The sequence below is a fragment of the Alnus glutinosa genome, chromosome 2, assembly GCF_958979055.1.
Source record: "Alnus glutinosa chromosome 2, dhAlnGlut1.1, whole genome shotgun sequence".
NCBI lineage: Eukaryota > Viridiplantae > Streptophyta > Magnoliopsida > Fagales > Betulaceae > Alnus > Alnus glutinosa.
The window spans coordinates 14246361-14272597 of record NC_084887.1 but is presented as its reverse complement, the minus strand read 5'-3'; the positions used below and the strand labels follow the sequence as shown (position 1 = coordinate 14272597).

The 26237-nt window shown below is 34.4% G+C and overlaps 1 protein-coding gene across 6 annotated transcripts in view; it reads left to right on the top strand.

Moving 5' to 3' along the window:
* The first annotated feature begins 15196 nt into the window (after positions 1–15196).
* Positions 15197–26237, top strand: part of LOC133861215 (probable serine/threonine-protein kinase SIS8) — a 34156-nt gene continuing 23115 nt past the window's right edge. For 2 of the 6 annotated variants that reach the window (XM_062296951.1, XM_062296950.1), the window contains exons 1-7: positions 15199–15436; positions 17564–17959; positions 19939–20142; positions 20733–20921; positions 21133–21392; positions 21515–21634; positions 21817–21906. In XM_062296951.1, the coding sequence (XP_062152935.1) occupies positions 17711–17959; positions 19939–20142; positions 20733–20921; positions 21133–21392; positions 21515–21634; positions 21817–21906 (1112 nt within the window). In that variant the 5' untranslated portion in view covers positions 15199–15436; positions 17564–17710. Of the gene's footprint in view, positions 15437–17563; positions 17960–19938; positions 20143–20732; positions 20922–21132; positions 21393–21514; positions 21635–21816; positions 21907–23551; positions 23648–26237 lie in introns of all 6 variants that reach the window. The other 4 variants (XM_062296949.1, XM_062296947.1, XM_062296948.1 and 1 more) reach the window with 4 other exon arrangements.

The following is a 26237-nucleotide window of genomic DNA, read 5'->3' as shown; positions in this document are numbered from 1 at the left end:
GAGGGCTTTATCATTGGAAAGTCTTACGCTTGTTTGAATAACAGTAATTTCGTCTGTTTCTTCTGGTTTAATCCAACTAGTTTCAACAATTTTCCAAACGTCAATAGATTTTAAAAAGAAGCTCATTCGGGCTTTCCAATAGCCATAGTTCGTCCCATCAAATGATGGAACAGAATTAAGATTTTGAGACATAATAATCAAAGACAGAAGTCAAAAGGATACACTCAAGAAATAAATCTAAAAACAGAGTGTACCAAGCTCTGATACCAATTGAAAATATTTATTGACTTTTAATTTAAACCAAGTGTGTGTGTGTTTGTGTGCAAACAAATATTTTAAATGCAGAATTTAAATAAGACAAGATATTTGTTACGAAGTGGAAACTCTATGAAGAGAAAAAACCACTATGGGGCAGCCAAACCCAGGAAATCCACTATCCAAAAACAAAGCTAGTTACAAGACACTCATACTCACATAATCCTATGCAGTAGTCATACCTTTAACTCTGACGTGTAACCTAACATGAACGCTTCCCAACCAGATCTTCCACCTGAAAGGGGTTTTTAATGGATTCCTTTACCCAAGGGCCGACCCCTAAGATAGACTTCACACGAACACTTGAGCATACACTGGCACCGGCTTGAGAGCTAGCGGATCTTCGATTCTCCCTAAACACCCTCTCAAAGCACTATGGAATTCACCACCGAATTCTGTACAAAACACTAGCCTAGAGCCCCCTATTTATAGGCTTCAAGAGACCTCAAAAACTGCTGAGATTCGGACTCTGGCTAGCGAGCGTCTGGACGGAAGTTAGCCACGTTCGGATGGTTTTCTGCGATATCCTTTCAGAAACAGCGTAATTCTATCTTTATCAGGTTCATGTCCAGACGGCTTGACCGAGCGTCCAGACGGTCTTCGCTAAAATCCTTTTCGCGTTCGAATGGAACTCTGGAATATTCTGAACTAGTGGACATCGTCCGAACTTGTTGCCACGTCGTCCGGACGGCTTGCAGAGACTTCCCAAACAGTGTCTACTTCTGAAAACAGACTCCTTGTTGAATACTGATTGACATAGCGTCCGGGCGGTGTTGCTCTGACGTCCTGACGTCTTCAATGTTTATCTGTGAGACACTGCAGGGCGTCCGGACTCCTTCAAAGGCCCGTCCAGACGGTTGCACAGGAACTAGTTGTTTTTGTCTTGGATTTTGCAAGGACTCTTCATGGACATCTTCAAGCAGCTTGTGATAAGTTATTGTCTTTAATTTGATCATTGTCTGAATTCATGAAGATTTTGAATCTAAAACCGACCATCCTATTAAACTGCAACCATTACATAAAGTGTTTTTGTTTTATCCAGAATGTAGCCAATAAAATACTAACATAGTTTTATTGTTTTTAGGTTTTAAATATAGATGCAATTAATTCAATTGATTTTGGGTTTAAAGTATACTTTGAGAAGACCTAGAAAATATGGTTAAGCCTTTCCAATCATAATGGAGGGCATATATGATGTGGTTAAGTTTAATCAAATCAAGAGAATGATTAAATCGAAATTTTTTCAAAAAGAGTCAAAATCATATTCAAATTTGGATTTTGCACACATCTCAGTGTTTTGATCATAACTTTATGTTCAAATCTTAGATTGTAATGAAATTAGTGGCGTTGCAAAACTAATAAAAAAATGAAACAAATATGTCAGAAAATAGTTTTTTTCCTCATTCAGATGTTTACCATGCCAAAATCGTCCCGCAATAAAAGATCGCAAATCTGGACGAATTTGAAATCATTTTCCTACTTGGATTGAATTTTCAATCTCTTACTTGGGTTAAGGGACTAAGTTTCAATTTTTATTGGATTTATAGGGCTTCTAGGCCTCTTCTAACCTCTATAAATAGGCCTCTAAACATTGAAGAAAGACATACTACTACCTAGAGCAAATTTAGAGAAAAACTTCTTGAAGGCCATTGCAGCAGCGTCATGAGCGGCTAAAAACCTTTGTAGGATATTGTAGCCCTATCCAAGCACAATGGTTTGATTGTATTTTAATTTTAGAGAATTTTAGTTTATGCATGTTGGTTATATAATTATGAGTATTGCTATAATTTGATATTGTTCTTCATCTTTTAATGCAATTGTTCTTCAATTCATAATCAATATTGGTAAAATTCTTCTCTTGTCTTAGAAAGCTATTTACCTTTATTGAACTCAAATCATTCTTATTTTCTGTGATTATGAAAATGATGATTATATAACGGGTTTAATTGACATATGATCAAGAGGATTAGTTAGGCCATGCCTAGAGAAGATGAATCGTACTACACCCTAGCTTAGTGTAATTTAGGTAGACGATTCATACCAACCAAATATGGGTTATACTTTTCTATTGATTGTATGTATCCTATTAAAGACGTATCTAATCCATACCTAGGGAAGACGAGTCGTACCGCATCTTAGTGGTTAGGTGGACGGTCCATGCCAACCGAAGATGGATTATACTTATGCTTTTAATAAAGTAATTTCTTGTTTATTTACAACATGCATATAATGAATTTCTCTAATTAAATATGATTAACCATTGATGTGCGGATAACGGTGAAGTCAATACTTTACTCTTTCTCTCTCTTATATTTCAATTCTCTCTTACGTTTATTTTATGCACTTTAGTTAATCATAAATTCAACAATATTTTATTTAGTTATTTTTAATCTTCATAAACTTAATAACAATACTCCTGCAGTCCTTGAGGTTCGATACCTTCTCTATAACCTTATCCTATAAGGATTCATTCTATTGCGAGTGGTTATTTATTATTGATATATTTTAGTAAACAAAAGACCACATTAATACGTAATATAATGCTAGATGGATCTCTGAAACCTTATTGGTTTACATTAATTTTCTTTAATTATATCTTTATTCAGTTAGTTTAGTTAATTTAATTTGAGTTTCCCATCTCTCTATTGCTCCACTTTTTAGTGGAAAAATCAATTCAATTTACTTTTCTGCACAATAATAGGAATTTTACTTAATATCTACCATTCCCTATGGATCGACCTTGTACTTACCGAGAATTTATTACTTGCGAAAGTCTACACTTGGGTTTACACTCTTTTTGACACAGCAAGCATTGGAAGCATTGGTCAAGAAACTGAGAGATATGATAAAAAGCAGCGCCAAACTCAAGATGTAATCCCATCTTACCTCGCTTACCTTCAGAAGTGAGACCGAAGTCTCATTTTGGAGGAGGCAAATAGAAGTCTTTGGTGATGATGACAATGATGAAGAAAGTACGTGCTACTCCCACTTTAGCCTTGAAGAAGGTTCGGAAAAAGGGGTCAGAAAAGGAACATGATCGGAGGAAGAACCGAACATTTATTACGACCCGAAAGAGGACGAATTCTTTTACAAACCAGCTGATGTAGTAAGTGATGTGGTCAAACCAGAGTATGACTCAAACACATCATGTACATTCCTTCGTTACTGGTGTAGTTTTGTTTACCGAATTCTGAGGATAGGATTCTTTTAAGGGGAAAGGATTGTAATGATCCTCACCCTCTTTTGGGGAAATAATAATAATTTATTAATAATTAAGATGTTAGGAAAGGATAGGTTCAGTCAAGTAGTGAGAATGGATAATTACATGCATAATATAATTATATAGACATAAATAAAATAAGAAAATGCCATTAAAATATATATATATATATATATATATATATATATATATATATATATATATATATATATATATATATATATATATATATATATATATATGTAAAAGTAATAATAATAATAATAATAAAAGAGAATTCTAGAATACTACTTTTATTTACATTCTTTTTAAGTGTCTTAAACAAAAGTTGATATTTTACTTCACTAAATCCTAACCCTAGCCGCTAGGTCCAAATAAAAAATAAAAAATAAAAAAAAATAAAAACCCTTCTCATTAAGGAATTTAAATCCCAGGCTATTTCTTGTCTCTTACACATGACAGAACCCTAGCTTTATAAATTGACAAGTTTTGGTAGCTGTCGTCACCCTCTCTTCTCATCTCAAATTTTTACATACATACAGCCGTCTCTCTCTCTCTTGAAAAAGAAACCTTGGTTACACTACCTCTATTTCTCTCAATACACTGCAGGTATGTCAGTCTCTCTCATCATGTTTTATTTTCTCTGTTTTAGTTTTAGCATGAACTCTCCTCTAGAATCAACGGTTTTTTTTATTTATTTTTTTTATAAACAAAAGGCAACCCCAAATTTTGGATCAGACATTTGAGGGAAGGGGGGTAGGAGTAGATTTTTCTTCATTTTTTATCTTCATTTCTTTGTTGCATGTCCTATAGTGAAATGCCATGATATTACGCATGACCTAAGACTCTCTCTCTCTCTCTCTCTCTCTCTCTCTCTCTCTCTTTCCCCTTTTGTAGTAATAGTGCTTATTTCACCGTACCACCTTATTTCGTTTTCTGTCATATAGTTGACCTTCATACTATTACATGAGTGCACAATTTTGGAAGTCAACATCCTTTGCTTTCCTTTTAGCCATTGTTTCATTTTCCTTTCTTTTCCTTTTACCGAAGGTCTATCTGTTTATATATTAAATTTCAAACAATTCCATTATCACTAACTCATTATCACCAAAAAAAATTAGAAAACCCATTTGTATTTCATTAACATAGCGTTTTGGTTGATACAAAATTCGTTGTTTTCTCCATTACTTTCGTATAATCCGTTTTACTGTTTGATAATACCATGCATACCTCATGCCTAATTTCCTTCACCAATCCAATGGAGTACTGTTGCATGAAAGGCAATGAAAGTCTATATATTCTTCTCTTTTGATTTTGGTTATACATTCTCACTATTTCATTAACATAGCGTTTTGGTTGATACAAAATTCGTTATTTTCTCCATTACTTTCGTATAATCCGTTTTACAGTTTGATAATACCATGCATACCTCATGCCTAATTTCCTTCACCAATCCAATGGAGTACTGTTGCATGAAAGGCAATGAAAGTCTATATATTCTTCTCTTTTGATTTTGGTTATACATTCTCACTATCACCCTTTTAATTATTAATATATGTCTTCCATGAAGGTTGCTTGATTTGCATATTGTTCCCACACCCATTAAAACTTGCGTGTTTGGTATTAATTGAATGCTTTAAATGTTTCTAAAGTGTCACCAACTACACCTTTTTGGCGAAAATGGCCTATCTAAGATTTCACATCATCGTGCACGTGTTTTTTTTTTTTTCTTACTCAATTTTGTTCGTTTCTTCACTTTTCAATTATGAAAGGTGTGAGTGTCAAATTAACGTTTACAAACCAAATACTACAGCCTTCTATCATTCTATGGTTCTGTCCACGACCTCATTATTGTTGGAGAAAAACCAACAATAATACCATAAACCATATACAAATTTGACAAAATTAACTTTAACTTAAAACCATATTCAATAATAACTCTAAAAAGTAAATATATAAAGATTTTATTATTGGAACAGTCACATTTAGTGCTCTCTCCCTCTCAGTGTTGTCTTTTGTTTGGGTCCGGACTCATCTCTTTATCTTCGATCGCAAGAGTAAGGATAAAAATAAAAATAAATAAAAAATACAATTTACTCTCAAAGTATCATTGTTTTCTGATGAGTACCAAATATTGTATATTTGGACCCCTTGATTTACATTAGTTAGACCTTTAACCTTGCTATTTTCTGATGTTTTTGTTAGTTTTTGTGTTTTATAGGTCAATACGAGAGGAATGGCAAAATTTCATGAGGAAATGCTTGGAAATTTGGAAGTCCCGAAAAGTCGATCGATCGAACTCAAAAGTCGAACGATCGAATTTTTTCCAAAGTCGATCGATCGAATATAATTCAATCGATCGATTTTTCCAAGAACTGACTGTTGCAAAAGCGCGCCAGAACGCCCAATCAGGAGCTTCTCCATGACAAAAGCAATTCTCCCTCTGATTTTCGCAGCAGAACACGCTGGTCTCATGACCTTGGTTGTCTTTAACAAGAGAGGAACCCTAGAGGGGGTTAGAGGAGTCATTTTACATGGGTTTCTAACCCTAATTTCCTTCTATAAAGCCATAGCTATGCCTCCTTGTTGAAGGGAGTTCTCAGAGCAGTAGCTAGGTTTAATTTCGTGCATTTTGTAGTTTATTTCAGTAGCTATTTTCTTTAGATATTTCTCTTTGTAAAGCTTTTCTTCATGTTTGTTCTTCAAGTTTTTGTGGTGTTCTTAGTCATGGGAGGCTAGAACTCTCAACTAAGGTTGAGGATGAAACCTCTCCATTGATGACACTCACACTCTTGTAATACTACTTGCACATTTAATGTTATATCATTATGTTGTTCAAATTCCATTCATTTAATGTTTTATCTTTTGCAATGAATGTGGTTGGTGGTAGAAATAGGACATTTGATGTGTTTCAACCGATGGATACATTATTTTATCGGTTTGAAAGATGATATCCATTGTGATTTATTCTTTGAATGGATACAATGGATGATTTGATTTCAAATGGGTACTCTTTGTGATTTATCTTTGAGTTGGATTCATTTAATGGTTCTAAGGTTTATGGTTGAGAAACTTGAATGACATCCTAAGCTTAATGTTCTTTGGGTGTTCAAGTGGAAACCAAGATTGTGAGTTGTTGAATTCGGTTTGGTGAATTCCTTAGCCTTAGTCCCTTTTTACATATTGTATTTCTTCCTCTTTAACTTAGCATTTTTTGTGCATGTTTAACCCTCAAACTCTTGGAACCAGGTTAGAATGAGGTTGATTAAGCAAAACACTAACTTTTGACCATTTCCCTGTGGATTCGACATCGCACTTGCACACACTATATTGCAAACGATTCGTGCACAGTATCATTGTTTTCACAGTTTAGCCTCTAAAATTTTAAAGGTGATTTGATCACCCCATTTTAGTCATTTGAAGGTGATTCGGTCATTTAGGCTATGATACCATAAACCGACCTAGGTGATAATAAAGAGAATGACAAAGGAATAATGAAGATGAATATAAAATATTGTGATACAAAATAATACAACTAAAGTTAAATCAATAATAGAATAACTCAAAGACATGAGTAAAAATTCTTGAAAGATAAATGAATAAATGTACTTTTATTTCAACATATAATAAATGAAATGCATATAGTGGAAATCGAGATGAACATATAAACATTTTTACAAACTTACTTAAATTTATTGTATAAAAGGAGAAATGGTTACAAGGTTCGAAAGACTAAACGCAAGGAAATTGCAAAAAAAAAAAAAAAGCAAATAAATTACAAGGTTTTGTGATAAATCTTGTTTTATCTTGTGATCCTTTAGCTATTGTCTTGTTTTAAAATTGTCCCATATGCTCTATCTTGTTTTAAATCTTGTTTTAGCCTTGTCCCATATGCTAGTGGAACACGACTAAATATAGAATACCTATGATGATATTATTACAAAAGTTACCAAATTCTGTACAGATCAGTTCTAGCCTCAAATCAGTTTCTTTTTTTTTAAAAAAAAAGCATTAATCAAGCAAAAATAGCCTCGTCCAATTCTAAGCAAGAATTCAGAAAGCATTTGTTGGAAACTCTCTCTCAATTATCAGATGATGAGGATGAAGACAAAGGCGAATCAGTGCTTCCAGGATATTCCCAAGATCCATATGATGATATTGAATTATGACCGATAGAATTGTCACTGACAGGAGTTATTTTCAGCACAAAATTATGACAGGCAAGAATCATTTTCAGCCGATGCTAGAAGACAAATTGGCATGCTTTGGCCAACAGCAATTGTCTCCAACCGACGCATCCCGACAAACTACTTTCAACAAATATTATTGGTTACAGAATGATTGTTGTCATTATTCATGTATTGTACACAATTATTGTTCATGGTACTGTTCATCCGTATTACTTCAGTATTTTGTAAGCCTCTATAAAAACAACGAAATGAAAAGAAAGGCAAAGAGATTTCAGAGCAATCACTACCAGCCTTTCCAACCTTGTAATGTCTTTGCTTTCTTTGCAATTTCCTTGCATCCAGTCTTTCGAACCTTGTAACCATATCTCCTTTTCTCCAATAAATTCAAGTAAGTTTGTAAAAATGTTTATCTATTCATCTCGATTTCCACTATATGCATCTCCTTTATTATCTGTTGAAATAGAAATATATTTATTCGTTTATTCTTCAAGAATTTCTACTCATGCCTCTAAATTATTCTATTATTGATTTAACTTTAGTTTTATTATTCTGTATCACAATATTTTATATTCATCTTCATTATTTCTTTGTCATTCTCTTTATTATCACCTGAGCGGTCTTTCTATTTTTTCTAGATTTTTGAATGTTAATGGATTGATCTGATTTTCTATTCTATCTAATTTTTCACTAAGAACTTTTATATGTGTATTTGTAAAATTATTTTGTTGAATTATGGTGTGAATTTTAAATGTACTCGCAAGTGCACGAATCATTTTCAGTTAATGGATTGCAAGTGCGAGGTCGATCCCACAGGGAATTGTGTTTTTGAAAACAAATTTATGACTAAATTAATCTAATTCTAACCTAGTTCCAAAAACTTGAGAATTTGATTTTTGATAAAATAAAATAAAATAAAAACATAAATAAAATAAAACAAAAAAAAAATACTAAGGTTTTTGAATCCATACTCATTGAATCATAACAACATACTCCATGTTCATCAATATTAATTCGAAGTTCTTACAATTAAAATCTTAAGTATGTTTTACTATGCTTCAAATAGTTAATCAAACATCCCATGTTTCCATTCTTTACACAAATCACAAAAGATATCTAGTTTAAACCAAATCATCAAATGTATCCGTAGAATAATTCACAAGAGATATCCAATTGTTTTGTAAATAAAAACCTAGCAATCAATTATGTGAAATTATCTCAAATCATCAAATGTATCATTGAATCACAAAAGATATCCAAGAATCATTCCACACATTGAAAATAAGTAAAACAATTGAAATATTAAACCCAATAAAATCGGACAATAAAAACTTACATAAAAGTGCTGTTGTTCTTCATTGATGAGGCTTCATCCTCAACTTTAGTTGAAAATTTAGCTACACATGATTATTGAAAATAAAACCTACCCTAAAAAAAAAAACTAAACTAAAAAGAAAATATTTATGGTCTCTAGCTTCTCCTCTCCTCTTTCTTGAGGCTTGACAATCTATTTATAAACAGCAAACAAACCCTAGAAGCCTTAGAAATCTCAGAAAAATCATATTTCAATCTCCTAGTTAAATTTGAAAGCAATCACAGTACAAATCGGAATAGGATTCGTCTAGATTTGTGTTTTTATATTGCGAGACACTTTTGGCATAGCAGACATCCGAATTAGGAAAATCCTATTTCATAATGATTTGTATTATTTTGAGTTAGCTTTCCAACGCCATTGATTTCATCTTAATCCGATATTTGAGTAGAAAGTTATTGCCAAAATACTATGACATATGCAGAATATGAAATTTAATCTAATCCGATTTTGACTCCAATTAGAGAAATTCTGATTTAATCATTTCATTGATTTGGTTAAACATAACCATATATTATCTTGGTCTTCTCAAAGTGTGATTTTCTTTCAAGCTTTGTATTTTTTCACCTTAAAGTTGTCGTTTTCTCTCGATGTTCTGCAAAATACTAGAATACCAAAACTAACTAAAAACATTAGAAAATAACAAGGCTAGAGGTTTAGCATATACAAATTAAGGAGTCCACATATGTAATATTTGACACTCATCAAATTATATTTTCTAAATTTTTATTATCATCACTGAGACTTGCTTTTTTAAGCCTCTACATCCAATGACAATAAAGAAATTTTTAACTTTAAATAAATCACACATAGAATTAGAAACCAAAGAAGAGAATACAGAATCTCACATAGATAAATTACAATATCAATTTAAGAATTTGGATCTGAATAAAATGGTTTCAATAAGTAATAATGCACCAGGAAGAATGCTTAGGAATAATAATTATAATAGAAAATATACAACACCACATATTTCTATAACTCATAATTGGTATACTAAACCCACACCTCCATATATCCTAAATTTTTCTTTATTGCCATTTCAAGAACAATTCCATTCCATATATATTTATATATTGTGTTTATATGTTTTTTTTTTTTTTATTTTAATACTATACTTTGGAGCATTTTTGGGACTTTAAGAGCTAAATTGTCACGTGCAATGTGCGTGACTTACATTCTGTCTAAACAGACAAAAAAATTTAACGAATAAGCTAATTGTCGAAGTTTGATAGTTTGTGTAGTTCGAGTCACTTTTTATACTTTGAAAGCTAAAATGTCAAAACAGTGATACTTTCCGGTAAAATATATATTTAATAAAAAAAAAAAACCCCCCTCTCTCTTCTAATTTGTCTTTACTTTCATTCCTCAAGTTACATTGCTTTTTGTTTTTATTTTTTTGTTGATTATTTTAAGGCCTATAACCGCTGGCCAATTTTTTAATCAAGATCTATCTACGTTTACGTACCTTCACAACTTGTTCAATCAATTGAACTTTGTAAAAGTGGTGCTTTTCCTCTGACTTGGACTGAAACATATTTGTCCCGAGAACACATAATTCTTGCATGCATTCTAAGGAAATATGCTACATGCTATGTTAATCTTGCTAAAAATGGATTTGAAAATCACACGATCTAAAGATACATATCAATTTGAATATACTAATTTGAAAGAATTTTTTTGTTTCAATCCAATTTTTTATTTTTATTTTTAACAAAACACCTTTGTGAAAAATGGTAAACAAGGCATTTTACAATCTTGAGAATTCTCAAGACGAACAGACTTGAAAATAGGGATGAGCAAATTATTCGACTACCACTTACCGACCGCTTACCAAACCGAACCGCTATCAACTGCCTATCGACTACTTTCGGTTCGGTAGTCAGCATAAAATTTTGTTCTGAAAGTCGGTTCGGTAACCGAACCACATTTTAAACAATTATCGAACTCAACCGAACTGACTTTTAAATAATTACCGAACCGAATAGAACCGCATTTTAACCGATCAATTAACCGAATCGACATAAAACTAAACGGCGTCGTTTTAGTAAGAACGAAACGTTTGATCCCTTCTTTTTTTTTTTTTTTTTTTTTTTTTTTTTTTTTCTTTTTTTCCCTTAAAAAAAATCAAAACGACATCGTTTCATTACCCATGTTAACCGATTTAACCGACGTAACCGACCACCTATTAGCTGACTTTATCGACCGACTATTAACCAACGTAACCGACCGTCTATTAACCAATTTAATCGAAATAATCCACCGACTGCATTCCGACAAAAGTCGGTTAACCGATCGAACTAACTGACTTGAAAGTAATAACTTATATTCTTCGTATGATAATAACTTTTATAAGGTTTTGACACAAATTAGGTCATTTGTGTCCTCCAATAAAAGAATGACACATTAACATGAAACATAAAAACCAAAATATATTGAAAAGCACCAAATTATTTGCTATCCTCGTCAACATTCATCGTCTAAACTACAAAATCTCAATTCTCCAATTCTAAATGCAGACGAGGTTGAACCTTTTATTTCACTTAGTTCTATCTACAGCCATGAATGGCTCCAAATATGTGAATCATCTCCTCTCTAACAAGCTCATACAAATGAAAAGCACGCTAGCAAAATCAGCAACTGCAAGATTCTTATTACCTTTAACATATATGATGTTAGAGAATATTTTTTCCATATATTAGGGAATGTTAGAGAATATGTTTCAGAGAATATATTTTCAAAATATTAGATAATATATTCCCTATATTGAAAGAAAATATATTATATTGATATTGTGCGTTACTTCCCTTTTATAAGTTTGATTGTAATTAGGTTGAAATATGATACATTGCCACCCTAAGACACAACTTCTGACCACCTTTGCTCATATGACAACTTTTACTTTTATTTTATTTTATTTTATTTTTTTAGAAAAAAACTCTAAAACTAGATAGGGGGTCCCTTACCACATGGACAAGGCGGTCAAGAGTTTGTGTCTTGGGGTGACAAAAGATCATATCTCAATGAATAATGATTCTCCTACAACTCCCACATAATCTCTAGACATATTGGGTGAGACCCACACGTGGAACTCACATGCATGGGTTCCACTTAATGTGTCTGGGTTGTGTGGAAGTTGTGTGTGAGGGGTTGTAAGGGAATCATTCCCCTATCTCAATTAGGTTTGATGGTAATCAAATCAATCAAATTTAATTACCATTATTACCTATCTCAATTCTTCTATAAATATGAGTATTCTATATTGTAAAATAATCAAGCAATAAGAGCAACAATGTAGTCATTTGGACTTTACCCTGTGGACGTAGGTCATAGACCGAACAACGTAAAATTTTCTTGTCTCATTTTATTATTTTCGCTTTTGTCTTTATTTTTCCTACGTGTTTATCTATTCTTTCGAGTGAAACATCTTTCTCATATCTCTCCATATCATCCAATAAGTGTAGAGCTTGCTTGCGAACCTTCCCTCAAATTAGAGGTGTACAAACAGAGCGGTTATAATCGCTTTTAAATCGCTAACCGCATAACCGTATAATCGAATAATCGCATAACCACTTTCGAAAGCGGTTATAAGGTTTGCGAAAAGCGGTTAATAAATGCTAACCGCTTTCCCATATATATATATATATATACCGTTTGGTCATAGAAGAAGACGTTTAATAAACATCTGAAGTTTCTAGGGTTTCAAACTCAAGTTTCATTTCTCATTCAAAAATTATTAAAGTCTTGTACCAAAAGGCAAAAGGTCCAAAAATTATTGAAGTCTTTTTTGAAAAAATTAAAATCCAGCCCAAAACCGAAGTTTAAAAGTGGTTTTAAAACCGTCAGTTATAAACACAATAATCACTAACCGGCGGTTATAAAAATAACCGCCTCCGCCTAGGTGGTTAACGGTTGCAGTTGGTAAAATGTAATAACTGTCTAGGCGGTTAGCGGTTTTACCCAATAACCGCCGATTATAACCGTTTGTACACCCTTACCTCAAATAATGTAATCTTGAGGTATTTTTGTTACCTTGATTTTTGTGGCGTTAAAATTGGAGAAATAGGGACTTTAGAGGAAGATGATTGTAAAAGAGAATAGCAAATAATTTGATGTTTTCAATTATTTATTTATTTTTTTAATTTTCGTATTCCATGCTTATGTGTCCTCTTATTGGAAGGTACAAAGTACTGGTTTATGCGAATTAAATTTCTATATATAGAAGTTATTTTCTCTTTATATATCAAAGAAAAAAAGGAATTTTTAGTGAAATATCCGGGTCTACAATCTTCAATCTTTTTATGACCAGAATATGGTACACTTGCCAATTTTGTTCTCGTCTCATTCCGATGGTCAAGGTTTGTAAACGAGTAAAATGGCGTCAACTTGTTCTAAATAATTCCCCCACGTGATTCATGTTCCCTAGAAAGCTTAGACTTGGCTGGAGCCAATTGGCCCCCGTTGGCCCACCAATCTTTTTCAAATCACTAGTAATGGTTTATCCCTTATTACACTTTTTTTTTTCGAAGTGTATGGAATGAATTTAATTTATTAAAAAAATTACAGCGATTTTCTCTAGTTATTTTTTTGAAAAAAAAAAAACTTTCCATGTATAATTCTACACTCTATTTCTCAACCATTAAAAAAATTACATTTTTGTTTTTTTTTTAAACACCTACATCAGATCTATATAAAATAGTTCCAATATGGTTTTCAGAAAGGAAAATGCTAATGAGCATTGTTATTTTACATATTCACATGGCAGTTTATAGTAAAAAAAGATATAATTTCTTTTTTGAGCCAGGTAAAAAAGAGATGTTAAATAAAACAAAATTGACACACACACATATAATTGTTTAGTGTATGACATTGGAAGTATCATATATTACTATCATATTAGTTTGTAAAAGACTTATAATAAGAGTAATGGTAAGGAGTATCTTATTATTTTCAAAAAGTTGATGTAATTTTTAAAATTATTATTGAATTTGAAATCTAATGGTGATTTTTAAAAACCAAGTAATCGTTGAGGGACAAAATTTTTCTACAAACAGGTTTGTAAAAAATTTCATACAACCTACATATTAGAGTGAAATGTGTCATTTAAACATGTGAGAAACATATGTTTTTTTATTAATATTATTAAAAAAGCATGATAGAAGCATATGCTATTTAAACAACGTGTGCTTCTTATATGTCAATGGACATATGTCAATCTTATATGTGGGTTGTATAAAATTTTCTACAAATCGGTTTGTAAGAAATTTCTGCTCATCTATGAGAGGATAAAAAGAGAATAAAAATATGATCTTTAACATTTTTGGTCATTTTCCTATCCTCTTATTTATTAACATCATAATTGAATTAATGAGGTCAATATAAGTCCCACACATGAATTTTTTAAAATTACCATTTAATTTACGGCCTCATTTATTTATAGTGTTTTTGGTTTCTAAAACCAAAACCATCTTTTCTCAATCACACTTATAAAAAATTTTGAAAAAAAAACATTTTTTCAAACGTATTTTAGATTTAAAAAATAGTTTTTCTATTGATTTTTTTTTTTTTTTTCGGATTTCATAGACTATGATTGTATGATCTGTAATTTAACCGTCCTTTTAAGGAACATGAAAAAAAAGGAAAATGCTCTAGTTCCCAACTTTTTATCCCAAAAAGTGGTTCCCAAATGATGTGTCATCATCTCATGGAATGATGACACATATCCCAAAATGATAAATCACATGAGATTGTGACACATCATTTGGAAACCAAATTTTGGGAAAAAAATTTGGGATGTGTAGCACTCCTCGAAAAAAAAAGAGGCAGAAAAGGAGAAGAGAGGGGGGAGTTGCTTTGTTAAGGCTCGTCTCACGCGGACGAGAAGGTGTGGATGTTGGTGAGCCACCACTGTGCCAGCTGGCTGTGGGAGAGAGGTCCCCAGCCCCAGATCTCCCCCCTCTCGCTCTGCACGTGACTCACCACCTCACTCCCCCCCCCCCCCCCCCCCCAGCTCTCTCTCTCTCTCTCTCTGAAAAAACAAAAGAAAAGCCCATCGCTTTCCTCAGCGATCAATTATATCAATCAAAAACCCCATAACTCAAATCCATCTCTCTCTCTCTCTCTCTCTCTCTCTCTCTCTCTCTCTCTCTCTCCTTTTTCCTCGTTTACATCAATCACTCTCTCTCTCTCTCTCTCTCTCTCTCTCTCTGTATTTCCATACATAGATATTTGGTGTTTGGTTGTAGGAAAGTAGGGATGAGGATTTCGAAGCGGAGCGATTGAGATGCGAATGTTGGTGTATGAGAAAGGAGGGTAGGGTTCAAATGCTCGGATCTGCTGGTGGTAAAGCTTTTCCTTTTTGAATTCTTATATGAATTTTTTATTCGAATTTAGTTCTATCTGTGAATCCTGAGTTGATTTTGATTACTAGTGGGTTGATTGGTGGTAATATAGTGATGGTGTGGAATTGTTTATCTAAGTGTTTGTAATGGTATGGGGTTAGGTTTTTTGAGATATGGTTTAAGCAAAAGTTGGGCTTGGAAGTGTGTTTTGAGAATGTGTATGTGATCTGAAGGGACCGTGGTGAAGTATTGTGTCATTAGGTTTTTCTGAAGTAGTGGGTGTCTTCCAGAGATCTTGGAATTTGATTTAAAATTGCTTTATCTGTTATTTGTTTGCAATGCTATTGGTTTTTCTTTAGGGATTAGAAATCTGAAGTCTGGGAATTATACCGTTTAGTTGAATTTAAACGGTTATCTGGTTCTTTGTTAAGGATTGAGTGGCGTAATTGTGATTAGAAGGTTCATAATTTGTATTAAGATTGTTAAGGTTTTGGAGATATAAGAAAAAATGTTCTTGGAGGTAATTCTTGGTTGATTTTCCAATGACCACATGAAGTAATCTGTTATTCAATGATCATGTTCTTGGAAACAGTAGCTTTGTCTTTGAAAGTAAACCTTTTTTTTTTTTTTTGGCTTACTGGTAAAAAATGAAAGACAATGTTGAAGGTTATGCGAAAGAATTCTTCTGTTAGGGATTGATTATAGGGGATATTGTTGATGTATGCTTAACTGGAGTTTTAGATCATTGAAGTTTGACACGATTAGAAATGTTTAAAATCATTTTGATTTACCACACAATTTTCTCGTGTAGTTATGTTGCATGGAAATTTTTGTCAGTGCTGATTCCCCTCTTAATTTTTCCATGTGCTTCTTGTTAGAATGCCTGGGTGAATGAATTCTTAGTTGCCCAGGCGGTTTGACTGATTTACATCATTATATGTCATGGAAACGCCCTGTTTAACATTTACACAAAGGTATTTTGGGGATCCCAATTCTAGAACACACTGGGTATAGATGGGCCATTGCTAGTATCTGTTTTTAGCTTGTGTGACAAATATATGTTAAGGTAGGATGCAAAAATTGTGCACTTGTGTATATGTAAATAACTCAGGTTATATCATTAGCATTTCTGTTCAGTTCATTACAAATTACAATAAGATAACCTGAATTTGTGTTTAGTTATATGTATTAAACTCTTTTTACTGACAATAAAATATTGTGTTAACATGTATGTTGTAAATGACATTTTCAATAGCCATATAATTGTTTCTTACATAACCAATATGAATAGGAATTAGAAAAATGTATACTAAACTCATATTACCAGTAGTCTGTAGAAAACTATATATATCTCCATCAATATATATTCTTCTATTACTATGTTTATCCTTTGAAAGTATGGACTTAACTTAAAAATAAGCATGTGTTCAAATAGCTTTTCGTCCTTGATATGTGTATCCTCTAACTGTACGATTTCTCTGAGACGTGTGATATCTCCGTTGAGATATTGAATCTGTTTCGAGATACTGGAGATTATGACAAATAGTGAATAGGTTTGGCTTTGGAAACTGCTTGTACTTTTCTCTAACCAATATCATTATTTTGTTAAATTATGAGCTTTAATGTTTGCATAGTGGAAAACTGCGTCCTTTAAGGTAGAGTTAAATTAATTGTTTCCTCATAGATATTATGTTAGTTAGGTATTGGCAGCATCATTTTGTACAAAAGTTTGTGATTGGGGAGGTTTTGTGAGACTGGTATTGGTCTGTGGAAGGTGTTATAGCTTGGAGTTGTTTATTTCCTGAAGCTGATTGGTCCACAGTCAGGAATCGAGCTATTTTCATTTCTCAGAGTCCTTGGAGATACTCCTATTTATAGAATCAGTTCTTGTACATTACTTAAGTGGCTATTTCTTGGTTTTTGGTGATCCTTGAGTTTGAAGAGGGTCACCAACTTAATAGAAATTATATGGACAAATATATTGTATGTTGCTCTTAGTTTTAGTTCTCTTGGTTTGTGCTTTCTGCTCTTGTCCTTTTCTCTGGAAGGACACCTTGTTTCTGATATTCCACTAAATCATTTGCTTGTTTAAGATTTCATTTTTTTTCCTTTGGTCTGGGTTTTGCAGGTCATATGGCCTCCAGCTTGAAGAATTCAGAAAATTTATTTGAAATCCTATGTTGTTTAAGTCTAAGAACTACTCTTAGATTGAAAATGCCTTTTACGGGGTAAGAAGTGGGAGCGAAATGGTTTTAGATTCCATTTATTTAAAGACATGGAGGAGACAAGAGATGGTGCTGGGCCAGCAGAGCAAGGGCCTTCAAATGCTTCATGGTGGTCTTCAGATTTCATGGAAAGATTTGGGTCTGTTTCGTTGTTCTCTCAAGAAGAGACCATAAGTAATACAGAATCACCTAGAAGTTTTGAGGAAGATCGGTTGTCACCTCAGAGAGCATCTCAAATTCTATGGCGTACGGGAATGCTTTTTGAACCGATACCAAATGGTTTCTATTCTGTCATTCCGGTGAGTCTGAAGTCCAATTCTGCTGCTGCAGATAATCTCTCTCTCTCTCTCTCTCTTTTATTGGTTTTTTTTTTGTTTGTTTTGTTTGTTTTGTTTTGTTTTGTTTTGTTTTGTTTTGTTTTTTTGTTTTTTTGTTTTTTTTTTCTCAAGATTATGTATTAGTGACATGATAGTAAAGGGATGGAGTTCCCCTTGAAGTTTTTTATTTTATTTTTTATTTTTAAAATACCTTTGGATGCTAATGTTTTTCTTTTTTGCTATTATTTTTGCGAATTTGTTTTTGTTAATTCTTTTTACTGTTCTGTACGAAGGGGCTCTTGTTACTCGTTGAAAGTATTGTTGTTCTGGCTGTTTGATACTTGATTTTATTGTGATCTTGGAAACTAAGTCTCTTATTGAATGTTTGGCTGCATCTCATAGGTGTTTTTTTTCCCCTTCTGTCACAAGTCTACTGGGAAGCCTTGCTTGAATATGTAGATGGATCTCCCACATGTTTGTGTTTGTAAACAACATACAAACTGGGCTAATTCAAGCGTTCTTGAATCAGATTCTCTGATTTTGCATCAGATCTCAAATACGATTGTTAAAGAGATTGTGCAATTTCCAAATTAAAAGGAAAGAAAGTGCAGGGTTTGAAGAGTTGAGGACAAGATGCCACTTCCAATCAAGTATCAGATGTTATTAGTGTTAATTGGGAGATTTTGGAAAGGTGTTTTTCTTTATTGAGTTCTGTGTCCAGATATAAAGCGGGTTTTAAACTGGCGAGATGGGATGAATTGTAGCAACAATAAGTTATGGCTTTGTATGAGTTATGGTATATGATAAAGTAAATTTGGTTATTGAGCAGCTTGTAATCTATGATTCGTTTGGCAAACCTCTTTTTTGAAAAGAGAATACTGATTCTTTTCTCCTTTTTTTTAAAAACAAATCATATTTATTCTACTTTTTCAAATTTTATCTCACAAAGTCAAACATCGAAATTTGCACAGCGAATTAGAATTGAATTCGTTTTTCAAAAAATCAAACATCCAAACGGAATTGGAATGTACCGACCAAGGAGTGGAGGTCAATTCAGCAATAGGGCCCCCAATAAAGTACTATGGGAGGAAATTAGAACAGTGTTATCTCTAAGTGAGGTTAGGTATTTCTGCAGAAATGATCTAGTGTTTTACTTACTGTTTGTTCATAATGCATAGAAGTTCATTGCTGGGCCAACTTGTGCAATATATAGTTTTGAAGGACGATTAGTTAACTTTATTTGGGTGAGTTTTTTTGTTGAACAGGTGTTTTATTCTAGTTCAAGTTGATGTGTCAATTTTTGATGAAAATTCCATTGAATGGTGCCTATGTGCTACGTCAGATTCCAGTGCCCATGTGCTTCATGTGGTGTTTTGGCGAGAAAATAATGCATTGACCATTGAATGCAGGGAATTAGCAGTGATTAAATTGTGGTTGCAGTTTGAATGGTTCTCATCTAGCAGTTTTTTATTTCGTACTGGGATGTTTTAGACATTTGTAAATTTAGGTCTTAATAATATATATTTTTTCCTTTCCATTTCTATTATTTACCTTCCAAATACTAGGGCGTCCTTGTGTTATTTTGATAGCATTTTTAATTACTTATTGAAAAAATATTGAATCATTTGCGTCTCAACTTCAATTAATAATTACCTCCTCAACGGATGGCTAGAAGATTATTCTAGAGCTCATACCTATAATTCAAATTTATCCTAGACTTGTTTATTCCATAATCCTCACATGTAATTAACTCTAGCAATAAGACGTTGTAATCCACTTAGGTGGGATTAGCACTAGGTAATGATCCTTTAATAAGACGTCTTTGAACCTTGCGCCATTGTCTGTTTGTTGATGTATGCTCTAATTTGTAATTATAATGTCCAGTGCTTGATGTGTCTGATTTAGCTGGTTTTCCATCAATGCCTAGCCTAACTCAATTGATTGTATAAAATTATGTACAGGAGAAAAGGCTGAAGGAGCTTTTTGATGCTATTCCTACTATGGATGAGTTACATGCTTTGGAGGCAGAGGGTTTCAGAGCTGATATCATTCTTGTAGATAGCGAAAGAGATAAAAAGCTATCTATGCTGAAGCAGCTGATTGTGGCACTGGTGAAAGGGCTGAACTCAAATCCAGCTGCAATGATAAAAAAGATTGCCGGATTGGTGAGAATTTTCTCGACCCTTGTGCTAAGAAGTTGTTTTAAGTGTCATGCACTATCATAAATAATTTATTGTTATGTTTTTTTTTTTTTTTTTGTAGGGCTAACAAGTGTCAAACAATTTGATGTTATCCAATTGATGTTTTTAATGACAGGAACCAAGATGTAATGCCAAGTACTGTTGCTTGGTTCTGGATGTGTGCTACTTATCTCTTTTCTTATTCCAAATAAGGCATTTTGTTTGCATTTGCTGATACAGTTGCATATGTTGTTCTTCATGCATGCGCCACAAGGCGTGGACTTCTTGTGGAACATGTTCTACTTGTTAAGAACCATATCTGATGATGAGATAAAAAGATTTGCTGGTGTTTTGATTATAACTAGTTTTGCTGTTCAAATTGTGATATATCTAATATAATAGTTAAGTAAATGAGTTTTGTTGCTCTGCCATCTTTGGGATCACCATTTACCGTAAGCATATTAGTCTCTTTGCTTGGATAAATTACTGCTGATAAGTTAACCATTATTATGTGAAAATATGACTAATATTTCGTTTCACTAAATAAAGCTATATTGACTCCTATTCCAACTCAGGTCTCTGATTTTTATAAACGGCCAAATTTGGAAAGTCCAGCAAAAGCTGCACTAGAAGAAACCTCCCACATGTTTGAGAATCAAGGTGTTCAGATGCTGGGGCAAATAAGGCATGGTTCATGCCGTCCTAGAGCAATCTTATTTAAAGTTCTAGCAGATACCGTAGGTCTTGAAAGTAGGCTCATGGTGGTAAGTTTTTAACTCTTTTGGTTAGTTAACCAGTTCTGTTCCTTCTTTTTTATTTTTTTTGCAATCAGTTATCAGCTAGAATTTTTAGTTGAATACAAGAAAATGTGAAAGATACATTTAATTGCTGATTGTACCTATCCAAAAAAAAAACATTTAATTGCTGATTGTCATTTCTAATATCTGGAAGGCTCTTTCTGTTTACTCTCATCAGGGTTTGCCTAATGAAGGGGTCATTGAGTGTGTAGACTCATATAAGCATATGTCTGTGATAGTAGTGTTGAATTCTGTGGAACTATTGGTCGATCTTATGCGGTTTCCTGGCCAGCTGCTGCCCCGATCAACCAAGGCAATTTTTATGACCCATATTTCAGCAGCAGGGGAGAGTGATTCTGCAGAAAATGACTCCTGTGATTCACCGCTAGAACCAAATAGTCCTCTTTATGGGTTTCCTGAGAGAGTAGATCCTGACAGGTTAGCTGATGGTGTTTGATTTTTACATTTTGAACCTGCATAATGATTACATGATGCTCTGGTCAATACATGCTCTCTAAAGGGTGGTTATGTCACTATTATTCTCGTTGCTTGTGCCCCAGTGCTGAAAAAGATGATAGCCTTCAGTTCCATAGGAAATTTGAAGCATCATCAAATGTTTCTGGTCCTTCTTTGCGAAATATGATGCTGCGATCAAGTACCACTATTGAAAGGAAATTGAGGTAATATTTGTTGCCTTATCTCAGCTACCATTTTGATTCATGGATTTCACAATGACTTTTCATTTTTTTTTTTAATTTTTTTTTTCAAAATCCATTGTTTTTATTAACTTTTTGATTGAAAATCTCAAAAAGTGTATACCATTAGATGTTTTTCATTAAATCTTTTTGGTCAATTCTATCAGTTTCTCACACAGTGAACCCAACATTGCAAATACATGTTGGCGACGTAACCGGAAAAAGGCCATTGCTGAACAGCGAACAGCTAGTTCCAGGTTTTTCTTAATTCCTCTGTCTAGGATTGATTATTTTTTTAACAACTTCAGTTTTATTAGGGTTGCAAACTTTCCATTTCCCTTTGGCTGACCTGATGGTTGAGTTCTTGACAGAGCTGTATGAGGTTAGGGTTTAAGGGTAGGGGTTGATGAACTTGTTTGGAGCTTATAACTTGACGTTAAGGGCATGTTTGGTATGCGGAATGACTATTTGATAGGGAAAATGAATAGCTCTTGCTAGGAATGAAACAAGTTGGAATGGAATAAGTAATCCTATTAACAAGTTTGGTTATCACACTGGTATAGAAACCTTAATGTGCATTTTCTGTAAAAAAATAAAAATTTAAATTAAGAGCATATATACATTAGGAAGAAACTCAGCCAACATGCAACACCCCACTACCGGCAAACCCAACCCCACCTCCGGCAACTGCCTGGACCCCTGCAAAAAAGAAAGAAAAAAAGACAAAAACAAAAGAAATTATTCTATCCTGCTCTGCCGCAACAGATTCTAGTGAGTGAAACCGGGAACCTACAGGATCTTTGATGCCCCATCATCAATTTCACCATCAGCGGCTGACGGAAGCACCTGTCCATCATCAAACAATAGCCGTTCATTCCCATTCCTCTGTTGCTGCTCCCCCACCACCATGTTTTCAAGCTCCGTCGCAACAGTGAGGAACACGTCGTCCCTGAACCTTCGCTCCACCTTGAGAAACTCGCTGAGTGAGGTCGGCTTTGCCCTGTTGTCCCTGCACAGCCGCCACCACCTCCACCGAGCGAGCGAGGCTGCTGAAGCGGAATAGCTATTACATAGCTATTCCATTATAGGGTCTATTCCGTATACCTAACGTGCCATAAGTATTTCTATACGACTTTGAGTGTTTCACAAAAGCGTCTGTCCATTAAGAGTTTCATTAAGAGGGAACCAATATATCATAACTGGTGTTGTCATGTTTACCTATCAAAAAAAAAAAAAAAACTGGTGTTGTCATGTGAATGGGGTGATGACTCATTTAACTGCCTTTTGATGGATATCCTAGTGGCTGGGGAGCTGATGGATCATGAATGCTAGTTGGATTTGGTGTTATAAACGATTATTCTTGAGGGAAAAAAGAAAATCTGTTCCTTTTTAAGGAACACTTTTGTGTTAGTCCTATAGAAATTAGGTGGAACTTTTTTTGTGAGTAGGTGGATACTAAGTTACTACCTACACACAATTTATTTGTTAAACTTACATTTTGAAAATTAAAATAGTCAAACTATACTGCCGTCCCCCAATGTGGAAAAAGAAAATCAGTGTGGGCTATATGTTGTTATTCTTGACGGTCAAGATTCAGCTTTATTGGTCCCATAAAATGTGATATGCTCACAGACACGTACAAAAGTGCTTGGACACTAGTGGTGGCACCTTTGTAAACATAGACACGCCCAAAAATTCATTCATGCTCCGCATGATCTGGCAACTGTTGTGTCTTGATTTTATTGTGGAGGACAGATACAATAACATTTCAATTAACTAAAAGGTACAGACTTCTTTGTTTTACTTATAAAAAAAAGTCTGTACCTTTTAGTTAATTGAAATGTTACTGTCTGATGTTTGCAGTGTTTAAGTATTGTTTTTGAAATGCTTTTGGCTTTTCAGTCCAGAGCATCCTTCGTTTCGAGCACGTGGACGGTCTATGCTTAGTGGTGATAGAAAATCCTTCAGAGATTTTTCTGATGACGTGGCCTCATCAAGGTTCTTACCTCTATGATCTCACTTAAGTATATGCATAATGATCATTAGCAATTCTTCTGATGAATTTCCTGTGTGTTGGACTTATTATTATTGAGAGCCTGAAGGTTCATTTTGTGTTTGTTGGTTGAGTTTGATTTTAAGGTTGATTGAATTTTTTGCTTCCCTCACATTGTGCATTGTGATTGTTTTCTCACTTTGGCTAAAGATTTTAAAGTTGGTGTAATTTTTTTTTTTTTGTGAGCCTAGGCCCCTTAATTTATTCTAAAGGAGATTTAACACCCAATGGGGGTGCAAGTCCCAGTACAAAACAAAACACAGTCCTTCCCCTCATAACAAGGAGGCTAAAGTCATTTGGGCCTTGGCTAATGTCTGAGTGAATCCTAAGTGTTGCTATTGGTGATTCCTGATCTTTTGGTAGGATCTGTCCTACCTTCTTGCCTCAAAATCTGTGGTTTAACTTTCTGTAGGTCTTCTGACGTACACTTCAATCTATATTAGTATAGGTAGGGTCGGGGGGGGGGGGGGGGGGGGGGGGGGTTGAAAAAGTTTATTCTCTGGAGAAGGGAGAAGAGTTGGAGAGAATTGAGCCTTTGGTTGTCAATCCTATTGCATGTAATGGATGAGCAGGAGCTGCCTGAATTGATATCCTTAGATTGGGTGTTTCAGAGAGTGAAAAGTTCTTGTCATGTGGTGGGGTTATCTTGTGAGGGGTTTGAGGAGCAGATGATGGTGTTGTTTACTGAAATTGAAACAAGTAGGAACCAAAATGGCGTGATTGGTGACTCTAAATTTTGTTCCAAGTTAGATAACAGGGAAAAATCGAGAATTAAAGAGGTTGGTTTGCTATATTAATTATGTTTCAAAGGGAGGGCATTCTAATGGAGATAAAGGAAAGGAGAGGGGTAATAGTGTGCTTAATGAAGCCTAAGATACTATCTTGCAATGTGAGAGGGCTGAACGAGAAGGATAAAAGGATGAGGATTAGAGGCCTTATTATGAATTAGAAGGCGAATATTATTTGTTTACAAGAAACTAAATTGGAGTACGTTTCTAGGGAGGTGGTGAGAAGCTTACCGTCTACATGTGGATTGGTGTTATTTAGGGGCGAGAGGAGCTTCTGGGCATTTTTTTTGTTTATGTGGGATAGAAGGGCGGTGACAAAGATTTAGGAATGTGTGGGGAGATTTTCCATAACGTGTTCCTTTAGAAGTATTTGTAATGATGTTCAATGGGCATTTGTAGGTGTATATGGTCCAAATAATGACAATGACAGGAGAGTGCTTTGGGATGAATAGGCTGGGATTATGAGTTTGTGGGAGAAGCCATGGTGTATTGGGGGAGATTTTAATACTATTCAATATCTGATTGAGAGATCAGGAGATACTCGTCATTCTCTAGCTACGTTGGACTTAGCATATTTCATTTTTGAACAGGGTCTTATGGACATATATCTTTTGGGATGAAAATTCACGTGGTCCAATAATCGTGAGGATCAATGTTGGTCAAGAATTGATAGGTTTCTTTCTCTTGATTGGGAAGAACAGTTTCCATATGTAGTTTTTTTTTTTTTGATAAGTAATGAAGATTTTATAAAAAAAACGCAAGGCACCCCTAAGTACACATGAAGTATATACATGAACTACCAAAGCATCCTACAACAAGAAAGAAAACCCAACAACCCTAAAAAACCCAAAACCTTTGGGAGACCCCAACCCTACACTATGTGCGCCTTGCCTTTCCTAAGCCGGGAAGACGCGCTAGAATCATTGTAGTTGATGGAGTTTACCAGATTCAAAACTTCCCTTCTACCTTTGGTCTTTGGATGCGCTGCCTTACCTCCCCGATGGAAGTCCTCTTCAATGGCTTCCAAAATCGTCAAGGATTGATACATATCCTCATCACTATTTAACTCCCAATCCCAATTCGGGTGGTAAAACACCCAAAGGGTTAGAGGAGTTGCCATCCTCCCCATCCCATACTTCATCGTCTTGCTCCCACGCAACCACCTCCCCAAACGGACCAAAACCTATTGGCCACTTTTGAGATTGGGTCAAACCATTCACCTTGAAATCCTCTCCCTTAATGGCGGTAGGAGAACTCGGAGTCGACGCAGACACGACCGACACTTTATTTGAGAGATTAACTTGCACAACCGGGCTTGGATTGAGAAACCCCACCGAAAAAAACCCCTCACCAAAGAGGGAGGCTTACCCATTTCCTTCACAGTAACTGCAACACCAGCGGAATCCTGCACTAAAAGCGCAACAGCTACTCTCTTGGCTGGATCACTGATAGAAAAGTTCTCATCCAAATGCACTTTTCTAGCTTCCCTAGCCTTCCAGTAATACTTCTGGAACAACTTAGAGTCCGACAACACAGGAAAAGAGGAACGCAACCTCTTTCCCAACTCAGTCACCCTTGAAAAGATTGTGAGGAGGTGATTCAAGGCTGAGAAGAGGAGGATACTTGCAGAGGCAGCATGTTGGAGAAGGATTGAGTAGGAATAGAGCCGAGTTTCGAACCGGCAGAGAAACCCAGAATATTAGGATCAGAGTCCACTGAAGAAGACTCAATGACTGCAGAAATTTTC